General features: G+C 40.2%; 2 protein-coding genes across 4 annotated transcripts in view; one reads left to right on the top strand and one right to left on the bottom strand.

Annotated features, from left to right (window-relative positions):
* LOC127447047 (nuclear receptor subfamily 1 group I member 3-like) overlaps positions 1–10,048 on the top strand; it is a 57,777-nt gene extending 47,729 nt beyond the window's left edge. The window contains exons 7-10 of the mRNA XM_051708533.1: positions 5,436–5,552; positions 6,003–6,108; positions 8,223–8,343; positions 8,828–10,048. Coding sequence (XP_051564493.1) covers positions 5,436–5,552; positions 6,003–6,108; positions 8,223–8,343; positions 8,828–8,860 — 377 coding nt within the window. The 3' untranslated portion in view covers positions 8,861–10,048. The remainder of the gene's footprint in view (positions 1–5,435; positions 5,553–6,002; positions 6,109–8,222; positions 8,344–8,827) is intronic.
* Positions 10,049–10,236: 188 nt separating this feature from the next.
* Positions 10,237–14,577, bottom strand: part of gsk3ba (glycogen synthase kinase 3 beta, genome duplicate a) — a 95,688-nt gene continuing 91,347 nt past the window's right edge. For all 3 annotated transcript variants that reach the window (XM_051708585.1, XM_051708587.1, XM_051708588.1), the window contains one exon: positions 10,237–14,392. In XM_051708585.1, the coding sequence (XP_051564545.1) occupies positions 14,322–14,392 (71 nt within the window). In that variant the 3' untranslated portion in view covers positions 10,237–14,321. The remainder of the gene's footprint in view (positions 14,393–14,577) is intronic.

Below are 14,577 nucleotides of genomic sequence, written 5' to 3'. Positions count from 1 at the left end.
GAAACAAGCAGCTGCAGTTTATTTTAACAAGGTCCCTGATCATTTTAGTCTGATCTGAACAGTTCAAGCAGCACATTTGAACATGGATTGATTTGTGAATGTAATGCTGGCATTGCAGAGGCTGTTACTGAATGATGGAGCAGTTAAAAAATACACTGGACTAAACAGCAATAAAAAAAAAAAAAAGAAAAAAAGCAGGCCTAATTCTAAAGGTCAGTGAAATGGTGTAAAATGGTCCTAAAATGCTAAACTTTACTGTATAAGTGGACCTCAAGGAAATAAATAAATAAAATAATGTATGAAATGCCCTCTTCATAACCAGGATAAGTAAAGACCTAAACACTGATTGATAACTAATGTTCCCTATCTGTCACTCACTCGATGTTGTGTCGATGTAGTGACACTAGGGTCACTCTTGGGAGCCCCAAACACCTCTGATCTCTTTTTTTAAAAAGGCCAATTAGAATTGGCGAGTGGAATTTGCATGCCACTCCCCTGGACATACGGGTATAAAAGGAGCTGGTATGCAACTACTCATTCAAATTTTCTCTTCGGAGCCGAGCAGTTCTATTTATTGAGCTGAATTCATCCGCCGAGTTCATTCACCTCTCTCTGCTGGATCTTATGGCACATTTCAGCGGCTTCTCCCCCTCTGCATCTGTGGTTTGGTTTGGCGCTTCGGCAGAACATTTAAAGGATTATATTCTAAAAGAGTATATTTTCTTTCTGAAAGAGCGGCACACACAGAACGTCTTTTTAAAGATGCCTTTCCGTTTGTGTGTTATTCCTGGTTGCGGTCATTATCTCTCTGCTTCCGACGGCTATGATCGCTGTCTTACGTGTCTGGGCGCTGCCCACGCGGAGACATCGTTCGTGGATGGATCATGTCCTCATTGCGAGAACATGACCATGGCAACGTTGTGGTCGTGGCTTGCATTCGTAAGAAAGCAAGCCACCCCAGTGGCTCCCCGCCTCGGTCCTTCTACCTACGGGTATGAGGCCATGCCGGTTAGCACTGGGGGCGATTTGGGGACCACAATGGGACCACCTCCGCTGGGTATCCCCCCACGGACCTCCCATTCCCCAGCACGCTCGCTTGCTCCGGTCGCGCACTCTGATGAGATCGCCGGCTCATCTCAGGGCGAGTTCGACCCCTCATTCAGAAGTGGATGCAGCATCGGAGAGCAGGCTCGTCCAGACAGACGCAGAGGCTTTGACTGGGTTTCCTCCTTCGGGAATGGTCGCCCAGTCCCAGGCTGACATGGAAATGACGGACATGCTTTCCTGGGCGGCCACGAGTGTCGGGCTAGAGTGGAACCCTCCACTCTCCCCGGAACCCTCGCGGCTCGATGATTGGTTCCTGGGCTCGGGGCGCCGCTCACAGCTGCGCCCCACCCCTGTTCCTTTCTTCCCGGAAGTGCATGAGGAGCTGACAAAATCGTGGGAGGCACCTTTTACTGCCCGGTCCCGATCTTTTCAGCTTCGGCCTGTCCCTGTCCCCTTGTGTCTTCAGAGGTCTCAGAGGCAGCCCTTGCCTCTAAGGGAAGTGGGCATCCGCATCCTCAACTATCTCGACGACTGCTGATCCTAGCTCACTCTCGAGAGTTACTGTGCGTACACAGGGACCGCGTGCAACGGCACCTCAGCCGACTGGGGCTTCGGGTCAACTGGGAAAAGACCAAGCTCTCCCCGGTTCAGAGCATCTCTTTTCTAGGTTTGGAGTTGGACTCAGTCTCGATGACAGCGCGCCTTACGAACGAGCGTGCACAGTCGGTGCTGAACTGTCTACAGCAGTTCCACTGAAACACTTTCAGAGGCTCCTGGGGCATATGGCATCCTCAGTACTGCTCGCCCTGCGGAGGTTTCGGCCGTTGATCCAGGGCAAGCACGTGTTGATCCGGACGGACAACACAGCGATGGTAGCATGCATCAACCGCCAAGGTGGTCTACGCTCCCATTGCATGTCACAACTCACCCACCACTCACATCCCGGGCGACCTCAACACCGCAGCTGATGCGCTGTCATGTCAGGTTACCCTCAGGGGAGAGTGGAGACTCCACCCTCAGGTGATCCAGCTGATTTGGAGTCGATTTGGTCGAGCACAGGTAGACCTGTTTGCTTCCCGGGAATCCTCCCACTGCCCGCTTTGGTACGCCCTGACCGAGGCACCTCTCGGTATAGACGCGTTGGCACACAGCTGGCCCCCTGGACTACGCAAGTATGCGTTTGCCCCAGTGAGCCTACTTGCTACTACCCTGTCTACAGACGGTAGATGGTAAGTACTTGGGGAAGCACGACTTGACCATCAGTTTCCTGAGAGGCGCTAGGAGGTTGAACCCCTCTAGACCGCGCCTCGTCCCCCCGTGGGATCTCTCTGTAGTCCTTCAGGGTTTACGGGGAGCTCCCTTTGAACCCTTGGAGTCAGCTGAGCTTAAGGCACTCTCTTTGAAGACTGCCCTCCTGACTGCGCTCACTTCCGTCAAGAGGGTAGGGGACCTGCAAGCGTTCTCTGTCAGTGAATCGTGCCTAGAGTTCAGTCTGGGTTACTCTCACGTGATCCTGAGACCCTGACCGGGCTATGTGCCCAAGGTTCCCGCGACCCCTTTTAGGGATCAGGTGGTGAACCTGCAAGCGCTGCCCCAGGAGGAGGCAGACCCAGCTTTGCCGTTGCTGTGTCCGGTGCGAGCTTTACGCATTTAGTTGGATCGCACGCAGCGCTTTAGAAGCTCCGAGTCTGCTTTGGTGGACAGCGGAAAGGAAACGTTGTCTCCAAACAGAGGATCACCCACTGGGTCATTGACGCCATCATGATGGCATATCAGGCTCAGAACGTGCCACACCCTGCGGGGTTACGAGCCCACTCTACCAGGAGTGTGGCGGCCTCCTCGCCTCTTTGGCAGACGTCTGCAGAGCAGTGGGCTGGGCAGCACCCAACACCTTTGCGAGGTTCTACAATCTCTGGGTTGAGCCGGTCTCGTCCCGAGTAGTGGCAGGCATGAGCAGGTAAGTTCCGGGACAACTGGCCGGGTGTACCGCTTGCGCATAGCGCCTTTCCCCTCCCTTGAGGGGAAGACATGTGCTCTTGACTCCCAGTATTGTTCACAGACTGTGATCCCTGGATGACTTTCTTCCTTAGCCCTGTGGCAGTCAAGTTTGCGGAGAAACTCGCTGCTGGCTCAGTAAGTGCACTAATGAGGCCCTGTACTGGGATAGGTGCTCCGCATGCGCTGGTTCCCCGAAGGCAACCCCATGTGATATTTTCTGCAAAATCGTTTCCCTGTCGGTAAACTGCGTCTTCCTTGGGCAGGGGCCCCTCTGCCCCCGGTCACCATGCTTTGTAGAAACTCCTCCCCCTTTGGGTAGGACCTACCATGGGACCTCTCCACATGACATACTTCCGACAAGGCTCGGTAAAGACCATGTGATGTATTTCCACTCAAAATACTCCGCCCCCCCTTTTTTTTGGGTGGGGTGTGGTCTCCGCGGTGTCTTCCCCTTGGGAGTGACACCCCCCTGATGTAGACACTTAGGGCTCCCAGTCAGTTAACAAATTCCACTCTTTTTGGGGAGAAAAGAGAATGAAAATAGGCCTCAGCTGGGCTAGCCTGTCCACCTATTCGTTGGGCAGTTGACTTGTTCCTGAAGGACTGTTCGATGCTCATAAAGAATGTTGAGGGAGGTTACGTGACGGCCTGGTGCGCTGGCTATGAGGCACACAGCAGTCTGCCCGTCACACACTGCCACTTCACGTAACACAGTTCAGTTAGTTGTGGCGTTTTGTATAGGGACCCCTAGTGTCAATACATCGACACAATGTCGAGTGAGTGACAAATAGGGAACGTCATGGTTACTTTCATAACCTCCGTTCCCTGATGGAGGGAATGAGACATTGTGTCCCTCTTGCCACAACGCTGAACTACCCGGTGAAATGGCCGGGACCTTATCTCGGCTCCTCAGCACAAAACCTGAATGAGTGGTTGCATACTAGCTCCTTTTATACCCGTATGTCCAGGGGAGTGGCATGGAAATTCCACTCACCAATTCTTATTGGCCTTTATTTTTTGGGGATCCCAAGAGTGACCCCTAGTGTCACTACATCGACACGTCTCGTTCCCTCCATCAGGGAACGGAGGTTATGAAAGTAACCATGACGTTACCTGTTGTTTAGGGAAAGACAAAAATGTTGGATAGAAGAGTGCCTCGTGTTTTTTTTTTGTTTTTGTTTTTTTTGCTAAGTAAAACCAATAGGATTGAACCACCTGTTGGTAATCAAACAATTCAAACGTCCTAATATTTACCATTTACATTGGAATCTTAGTATGTTGCAGCATTTACATTTGTGTTGGTATTTTGTATTATTTTGTTAAAACCATTTTTTGGGGGGATTTTCTTCATATTTACGCCTCATCAATATTATGTTTTCATAGTAGCTAGAGAAGTGTGTGAAATATAAATAAATATAGACTAAATACTACTAATTATTACTATGATCTTGCAGTCACTAATTGTCACACAGCCATCTTAAATGTAATGCTAAATTTAGTGTCCTATGTCATATCCCTGGCAACCAGGCATTCACAACAGCTGTTCTCATTTTAATTAACCCTTGTTGTTTAGAACAGACAAACAGGACTTCTGTTCAACCTTTTATATTTGTAAGCCAGCCCATAGGACATAATTAAATGAGATCTCTTTAATATTTGAATAGTTTCTACTAGACAGCAATGAGATGAAGTGAAGACTTTAGTGTAGGTTTTCTGCTTCTCAGATTTTTCTCCTGAGAAAGAGTAACCTCACACTATCTCCTCCAGAGTTTTAGAAGAGATCTCAACAATGTCTTAAATTGTGCTCAGATTTGCCAAGATACCAGAGTTTGCAGTTGAAAGTCAGAACTTTCATTATAAACTCACACATTTTTCATGAAATTTTTTCAAGATCAAATTATCTAATATATTTTATTCATATTCATTTTGTGGCCTGGTTTGCAGTCAGCAGTCCAGTTCATACCAAATGTTTCAATGCGGTTAAGGTCTGGGCTTAGTGCAGGCCATTTGAGTTCTTCCACACTAAACTCAATTAACCATTTTTAATGGAACTCGCTTTGTGCAAAGGGGTATTGTCATGCTGTGACAGAAAAGGGCCTCGCTCTACTTAAAATGTTTGTTTAAGGACATTGCATGTCTTTATGCTTGATTTTATGCACCTGTTAGTAATGGCTTTAGCTAAAATAGCTAAACCCATTCATTAAAAGGGGGTGTCCACATACTTTAGTTTTGGCTATGTAATGTAAATGTGTTTCATTTGAGGGCACATAGAAGTGTACATGCTGCAGATCCACTCATGTTTTTGTTCATAGCAAATAGCAAATAGAATTTGATTAATCCCTTTCTTCAAACTTTATCCTTCGCCCATATTTTATCTTTTTCCTCACCAGCTGGTTTTCAGCGCCATCTGCTGGACCCTATGAAGAATTTCCATTACACACTGCGAAAACTGCACTTACATGAAGAGGAGTACGTTCTGATGCAGGCTATCTCACTTTTCTCACCAGGTACTTTAAACATGAACAGCCATACAGTGGCCCCATATATGTGTGTGTGTGTGTGTGTGTGTGTGTGTGTGTATGTATATATATATATATATATATATATATATATATATATATATATATATATATTTATATTATATTATATTATATTAGAGTAACCTCAGGTGTCGTTGATCACAATATCTGTGTACAAAGTTTGAAAACCATAAACTTTCCAAATACATTTTGCCTTAATTTAAACAATATATCTATTGCTTTATCATTTAAAAACCCAACAAACATATTTTTGCTTGGTAATGCTATTTTTAAAATAAACACCACTTGGTTTTATATTTTGCTATATGATGTAAAGGCATTCATACATTTTTAGTGTGGCTTAAATGTCCAAATACTTTTTGGGCCACTGTATAATTTCCCAGTCATTTAACCTTTCTTTTGTGATTTTATCCACAGATCGCCCTGGCGTGACACATCACAATGTGATTGACCGGAACCAGGAAATACTTGCTCTCACACTGAAAACTTATATAGAGGCCAAAAGGACAGAGCCAGAGAAACAGTAAGGACATCACTTTTCTTGCTTTCTGTCTGTCATGTATCATTTTATAACTTTATTATTCATTCAGTTCTCTATGGACTATGATATTTACTCCCTCAAAACCTAAAAGGCTGGGGCTTGTTGCAACATACTGGCCAAGAACAAATGTAATGTAAATGAAATGTAAAGTGATCAATTACAGTTTGCTTTGCTATTGCATGCAGTTTAGCGGCGGGGTTATCTGAGATGCATTATACAGTAATAATGGGGACATTTTTTTTTTTTTTAATAATTGGGTGGCAGTCCCCATGAGTGATTGATGAGAAAACAGGAGAATTGTGTAAAGATTCTCACTACAGTGTAGTGCAGATAAGTACAAACTATTTTACAGACTTAATGCAAAACAAAGCAGAGTATAAATTTCTGCTCATGAATATCAAACTTACTTGCTACTAAGTGCATCATACAAAACTCTGAATATCTTTAAAAGAGTTGAAGTTACTAAACTGGAAAATTTGGCAAATCCAGTGATAAGTATTTAATTCTTAACCCTTAAATGCATACCTCGGGTCTTTAGTGATCTGGGACCTCATTCCAGTCCCTCTACCTCATTTTTTTTATTGAATTTTTTGTTTGTCATCCCACCTCTTTAATATTCCTCAACCTTTCCCTTATGAAAATTGTAATGAAAAATGAAAAAATTAAATTATATTTCTTATAATTGCTTAGTGACCAAAAGTTTATAGGGCCGCTAGTGATCTGAGATATGTAATAGAATCACAATAAATATTTGCACTTCCATAAATCCTATTTCTATGATTATTACATATCTTTATGTTTTCTATCACAGGATAATTTTATTTTTTTATTACAAGACAAACGAGTAATATATTAATACAAATTACTACTATATCATGTCGATTTTCTGTGCAATGATGGTGAATTATCAGTATCCCATATTCATGTGCATATAGCCTAGATATTATAAATGCTATTTGTTACATAAAGGTAACCCAAAAATGAAAATTCTCTCATTTTCTCACCCTCATGCCATCCCAGATGTGTATGATTTTCTTTCTTCTGCAAAACACAAATGAAGATTTTTAGAAGAATATATCAGCTCTGTAGGTCCATACAATGCAAATTAATAGTGACCAGAACTTTGAAGCTCCAAAAAGGAGATAAAGTCATCATAAAAGTAATCCATAAGACTCCAGTGGTTCAATCCATGTCTTCAAAAGCAATCTTTTTTTTTTTTTTTTTTGGTGATAACAGACCAAAATGTAATTCCTTTTTCACTGTACACCTTGCCTGTGCAGTGTCTAGGCACGATCATGATTTCAAACTCGATTACACATCCTAGTGCTTGACACATGCGCAGAGCGCTAGATGGCGCTATAGAAAGTGTAATTGAGCTTGTAATCCAGATTGCCAAGGAGACTGCTCTCAAGATGTGCAGTAAAAAAAAGGAGTTATATTTTTGTCTTCTCTCACCCAAAACCAACTAGATAACTTCAGAAAATATGGATTAAACCACTGGAGTCGTATGGATTACTTTTATGCCACCTTTATCTGATTTTTGGAGCTACAAATTTATGATCACCATTTACGTGCATTGTATGGACCAACAGAGCTGAAATATTCTAAAAATCTTCATTTGTGTTCAGCAGAAGAAAGAAAGACATACACATCTGGGATGGCATAAGGGTGAGTAAATGCTGAGAGAATTTCATTTTTGGGTGAACTATCCCTTTAAGGTAGTGGTTGTTTCAGTGATTGACATGATTTACAATTGATATTGCTATTTGACGAAAGAGGCAATATGGAAGTAAACTAAAGCAAGTACAACACATTAACAGTATGATATGGTTAATGACTTTTAAGTGTACTACTGCAATTATTTAAGTTATATGTCTATGGGCGACACCCATGTACAGTATTTTAAGGGTTAAAAGCACCTAACCCTAACCCAGTAACAAATAAACTTGAGCCCTGTACAGATGTTTCCTGTGCATATTATCTGGAATGTAATGTGTCCCTGAGCATAGTAAAGGTGCTATATACTTCATTAATATATTAACATAAACATTGCCTTTCGTAAAACTTTCTTTGATTTGAATCTTCTCCTTGACTAGTCTGCTGTACCCAAAGATCATGGCGTGCCTGACTGAGATGAGGAGTATGAATGAAGAGTACACAAAACAGGTGTTGAAAATCCAGGACATTCAGCCCGTGTCACCGCTTTTGTTGGAAATTGTAAGCAAAGACATTTAAGACTTTACAGAGTTGATGAGACTCTAATTACAGTCCTTGAAATCTTTAGCACACTGTTAGCAGTTGTGCATATCCGTGCTGCTTTTACCTTTATCTGAGGATGTTAAAGATTGAGGATGTTTGAAAGGGGCATTGAGAAGCAGTCAAAGGACTTGGTGCCTACTTACACTGAACTACTGAACAGCAATACATACGGTATCTTGTGAAATTGTATTTTTATAATTGGTGTTTTGAACGTGAAAGTGAAGATTTATAGTTAAAAAGGACTTAAGTATTAATCTGTTTTTCACCCACACCTATTATATTGCTTCTTAAGACAAAGATTTAACCACTGGAGTCATATGGAGTACTTTTATGCTGCCTTTGTGATTTTTGGACCTTCAAAGTTCTGATCACCATTCACGTGCATTGTATGGACGTACAGAGCTGAAATATTCTTTTAAAAATCTTTGTTTGTGTTCTGTAGAAGAAAGAAAGTCACATATCTGGGATGGCATGAGGGTGAGTAAATGATGATAGAATTTTTCATTTTTGAGTGAACTAGCCTTTTAAGAATCCCCCTATTTTTTCACATTTCAGTAATGACAATTGGGGGGATGTGCTTAATTGTCATGATAACATGATAATGTCACGATGCAAACCATTTTAAGGGTCTTAAAACAGGCTTCTTTTTCGTTATGCAAAATATAATTTTATCTTCATTTTGGGATGAAATATGACCACCAGATGTGTTTTTGACAAGCTTTGTGGGATTCACCCAGTGATGTGTGATTGTGTTTCAGAAGAGTTGTAGCTAGTTGTTCATGTATGTTGTGAATTTCTTGTATTAGAAAAAGACTTGCTGTATTTTTTGTAATGAATGAATGTCTACCCTTTTAAAGGGTCTCTTCTAAAGAAATTTTAAGAGGCCGCAAGATATTTCTCTGTAAGTGAATGCCTTTTTAAGTGCTTTTACTCTTTGTCAGTTGTGAAAGACACTACTAAATCTTTTTCACTCTAAGTACATTTGGGTTGTGAGATTCAATTCATAAGCTAAGAGCATATTTTGCTGAACAGATTTAATCTGCAACAGTTGAACAGATAATCAGTGTGAAAATGAACTAGTCATATTTACAATGCGACAATCTGTTTGCATCAAATAATAGCAGTGAGAGTATTTGGATGCCAGGCATCAATCAATGTGAAGCACAAACTGTTTCCAAATGCCTTTTGTTTGCTTAGAAGCATGGAGTACAGATTAAACAGATGCATTTATTTATCCGGACCCACTTGATATTAGGTGTCTTTAACTACTTTGTATGTAAGCATTTGCTACAGTGTACTTATTTTGTACAGCCGCGTTGTTGCATTGTACTTACATTTAAAGTACCTGCATTTAATTAAATCTGTAGTTACACTGTTAACCTTACCCCCTAATCCTAAACCTAACTCTACCCTAACCCTAAACATACCTCAACTTTCAGCAAATGTGAATCTTGTGATAATTTTGAGAAAAACATGTAGTTACACAAGTACATTGTATTGTATGTGTTTTAATGTTAGTGCATAGTAGTTAGACACCTAATATAACGTGGGACCATCTATCCTTATGCAAACCCAGAACTCACACAATACACTCAGGTTATTGATAATTACATCGGTTAGCATGTGCCCCTCTCAGGAAAATAAAGTTTAAAATTCTATGAAACTTGCAGAATGTGTAATTGTTTTTATTCCCTAACAGAAATGCACACTAATAAGGGCATCATTTAAAATGACTGGCAACAGAATCACTTTTGAACAGCTTAGAGGAGTGGAAACAAAAAAAGTCATTCAAAATAGCAGCTTAGTGGAACATTTTTAGGTGGGACAAAAAAGACACATTGCAAATGCAAGTCATTTCTAAGCTATCCTACTGTTTATTTAATGCAAATTACAGTACCAGGTAACTAGTCTCTGAATCCAAGTCACACCAAGGACCAAAACGGACATATTTACAAGGAGAGGAGACATTTAGCATACCTTCACAGAAAAAGAATATATTTCAACTAAAATAAAAATTTCAGTCACAAACAGAGTCATTCAAGTAATATTAATGGTATACAGGTTGTATTTTTTGTCTTTTTTTTTTTTTTTTTAATCCAAGACAACTTTTTTTCCCAACAAGTCTGTATTTAGCCCACAGTCCTTCAAACTATTTTGTCTTTATTTTTTTATTTTATTTTGGTAATTATTTTTAACCCTTGTGTCTTTACATATTTTACTTTAACTTTAGTCACGAGAAGTGGTCACACCATTCGTGGAAAGCAACACATCTATGAACGCATATCTTACAAGCAAGCTTTACACAGAGAGGGGAACGTTGTGACATCTCTACTGCGTACTGTCTGGCTGGCCAACATACTGTTCATTGCCGAGATAAACAAGCAAAAACACAAAAGAAATCATTATTGCCCCCAGGGATATCGCAGTTACAGTACATCACAACACACTCGTAGTTGGTTCACTTTGGTAGTGGAACAAGTGTAAAAACATACATTGTGACAGTGGTATCTGATCTCTACTTCGTCCACACACAAATACATCTTTGTGCCAATACTTTAACATTGTGATCGCTACTTGAAAACAAAATGAGGAAAAACATATACAGAGATGCTAGAAATGAGTGTGGTTTCGAAGGAAATTAAGTGGTAGTAGCTACTATAAAAGGACAGGAGCGTCATTTTGCCAGCATAAGAGACTTGACTAATCAACAGCACTTGCAGAGGGTCACAGGAAGGGAAAGGATGTGGTCTGTCTTGTGTGATGCAAGGAAGGGGTGTGGTCTAGGGACAGGAAGTGTATGGAAGCAAAGGCACTCCAAACTATAGATACACTATACATTACTAGTTATAGATACAATAATATAGCTGGCACCTACTGTACAGATAAGATTGAACTATATGGCTGGAGAAAGCTCCTTGTCTACAGTATCCAACAAACAGTTAATTTTTGCCCTGATCTTTTAAATGTTTTTTTTTTTTTTTTATCCTTTTTTTTATTTATTTATTTTTTATTTAATCCCTCATCTTTGTTTTCATTCATTAACAGTTCTCAGGTCAGCATATTTATATAGCAGAACACACGCATACACACATTCACACGCACGTTCAAAAAAATAATACAAAAAACCTAACAAAAAATAAAAAGTACAGAATTTGGTGAAGAGCAACTGTGCTGTACTTTATATACACGGTTTTTTGTTTGTATTTTTTTTGTTTTTTTTTTTGTTACTGTTATACTTTGCGTATTAAGACGTTTTGAGAAATAAAAGTACATTTCTTCCATATGCAGGTTGAGACAAGATAAAGAAAGAAATGCTCAAGTAGTGGTTATAACAACACAGCCACTACAGTTTAACATTGCAAATGGAGCACAGGCTTAAAAAAATAAAAACAAAAAAAACATAGTTCGTGAGTTTTCTCTGCCAACCAGAACATGAAATTGAATAATTTCTCTGCCACTTCTGTTTACAAACGAATATTGATGCTTTTATGAATATTTCTTCATTCTTTTTGTTAAGCTGTGTGAATAAGAACAATGCCTAACATGACTTTTTGAATATTACGATATCAACGCACATGCAACAATAAATAACAAAAGAGGGGAGACGTTTAGGACAGGAAGGCAATCTATATTTCTTAGGGGGGTGAACAGAAAACAGCATGAAAGAGGGTTGCGTTTTTGTAGAAAACTGCTCCAGTAGAGTGTGTCCAAGTTGTTATTCATATACATCCTGTATATTTTTGGTCAGCAGCAAAATTAGCTGCTCCACTGCAAAACCATGATGTATTCTGAACGAATGATGCTAGATATATATCTAAATATAACTATAACTATATATATATATATATATATATGTTGGAATAATGTACAGATTTTGCTCTTATGGAAAGAAATTGGTACTTTTATACACCAAAGTGGCATTCAACTGATCACAATGTATAGTCAGGACATTAATAACATGAAAAATTACCATTACAATTTGGAGAATAAAATTCAGAACTTTTTAAACTACTTCAAAGAGTTCTCATCAAAAAATCCTCCACGTGCAGCAATGACAGCTGTGCAGATCCTTGGCATTCTAGCTGTCAGTTTGTCCAGATACTCAGGTGACATTTCACCCCACACTTTCTGTAGCACTTGCCACAGATGTGGCTGTTCTGTCGGGCACTTCTCACACACCTTACAGTCTAGCTGATCCCACAACATGCTCAATGGGGTTAAGATCTATAACACTCTTTTCCAATTATCTGTTGTTTAATGTCTGTGTTTCTTTGCCCACTCTAACCATTTCTTTTTGTTTTTCTGTTTCAAAAGTGGCTTTTTCTTTGCAATTCTTCCCATAAGGCCTGCACCCCCGAGTCTTCTCTTTACTGTTGTACATGAAACTGGTGTTGAGCGGGTAGAATTCAATGAAGCTGTCAGCTGAGGACATGTGAGGCGTCTATTTCTCAAACTAGAGACTCTGATGTACTTGTCCTCTTGTTTAGTTGTACATCAGGCATTAAACATCTCTTTCGGTCCTTGTTAGAGCCAGTTGTCCTTTGTCTTTTGGCAATTTCAAGCATTGTATAACCTTCATTCCTCAAAACAATGATTGACTGATGAGTTTCTAGAGAAAGCTGTTTCTTTTTTGCCATTTTTGTCCTAATATTGATATTAAGACATGCCAGTCTATTGCATACTGTGACAACTCAAAAACAAACACAAAGACAATGTTAAGCTTCATTTAATGAACCAAATAGCTTTCAACTGTGTTTGATATAATGACAAGTGATTTTCTAGTACCAAATTAGCAATTTAGCATGATTACACAAAGATAAGGTGTTGGAGTGATGGGTGCTGGAAATGGGGCCTGTCTAGATTTGATCAAAAATGACTTTTTTCAAATAGTGATGGTGCTGTTTTTTACATCAGTAATGACCTGAATATACTTTGTGATCAGCTGAATGCCACTTTGGTGAATTAAAGTACCAATTTCCTTCCGAAAGAGCAAAATCTGTACATTATTCCAAACTTTTGGCCGCCAGTGTATATATGTATATATTTTACATAATGCAAATAATATATAAACTGTGAATGTATATATCATACAGGAACACAGAGACAGAGGCATGTTGAAAACATCTCACCTTTCAAATAAAATGTCTGCCATATGCTGCCTTTCATTATAAAACAAAATAAAAGAGGATTAAACAGAATAGCTTGAAAGCACTTAAAACACTTAAATCATCACGCAGTATTTTTCGGTTGGCTTTTTTGTTGGAACAAGCACTTTTGTGTAGCATTTACTTTTATACCTCTTGTGTATGGTAAAAGTGCCTTAATAGTTTAATAGATACAATTAGTATAGTATTACGATTTGTGTTGCATTATTTCCTCGTTTTGTAGGCGGCATTATTTTGTAAATATACATAAACACTACATACATACAGTATGTAGTATACAGGGTGTATATAGGGTGCTCCAAACCAAATTCAAGCCATGCGCTATGAGAGGCCCCAAAACAGATGAAACGGAGGATAGAGAGATAGAATGTGTAGATCAAGACAGTCCAGATGAGAGAAGGAGAGTCCAAATAAATGAAAAGGAAGTGGATGGATCTGGCTACCAGATTGCTTAGATAACAAGATTGTCCTCTGAGAATGAACAATGTTCCAGCTGGTCACAGACCAGGTTTTATGGTTTGACCCCCCCACCCAATTTCTCACTGCTCTCTCTTTTCCTGTCACACTCCGCTAGTTACACTTGACGAGGCTTTTCCATGTATAATTTGGAACTCTTTCAGAACTTCATAATAAAAGACATAAATGAAGGTTGGCTCTTGCAGTCTGAATAAGAGTGGCGTTTACATTATTCAAATCCTGCCCATTAAGCTGGTGAGCAGTGGGGGTGGGCATGGCCTTGGAGAGTGGGTCAGGTCTGATTGGCTGGGCCACTCAGGAGGAGGTGTTGGAGGCGGAGGCAGAGGCAGCAGTTGTGGTCTGACCACGATCTCCACTATTGGCATCTGGATGCAAAGAGAAAAGCCTTATTATAACACATTTTCTACTTCGAAATACTTCGAAATACATGAGAACAGTGAGGTACTGTGGGCCAAAAGTGTTTGGTCAATTTTGGACACTTAACGAACCAAATGTACAGTTGTGCTCAAAAGTTTGCATACCCCGGCAGAAATGTTGAAATTTGTGCATT

The sequence above is a fragment of the Myxocyprinus asiaticus genome, chromosome 10 (assembly GCF_019703515.2).
Source record: "Myxocyprinus asiaticus isolate MX2 ecotype Aquarium Trade chromosome 10, UBuf_Myxa_2, whole genome shotgun sequence".
NCBI classification, from domain to species: Eukaryota; Metazoa; Chordata; class Actinopteri; order Cypriniformes; family Catostomidae; genus Myxocyprinus; species Myxocyprinus asiaticus.
Note: the sequence above shows the minus strand (reverse complement) of the source record. Positions and strands in the feature narration are given on the sequence as shown.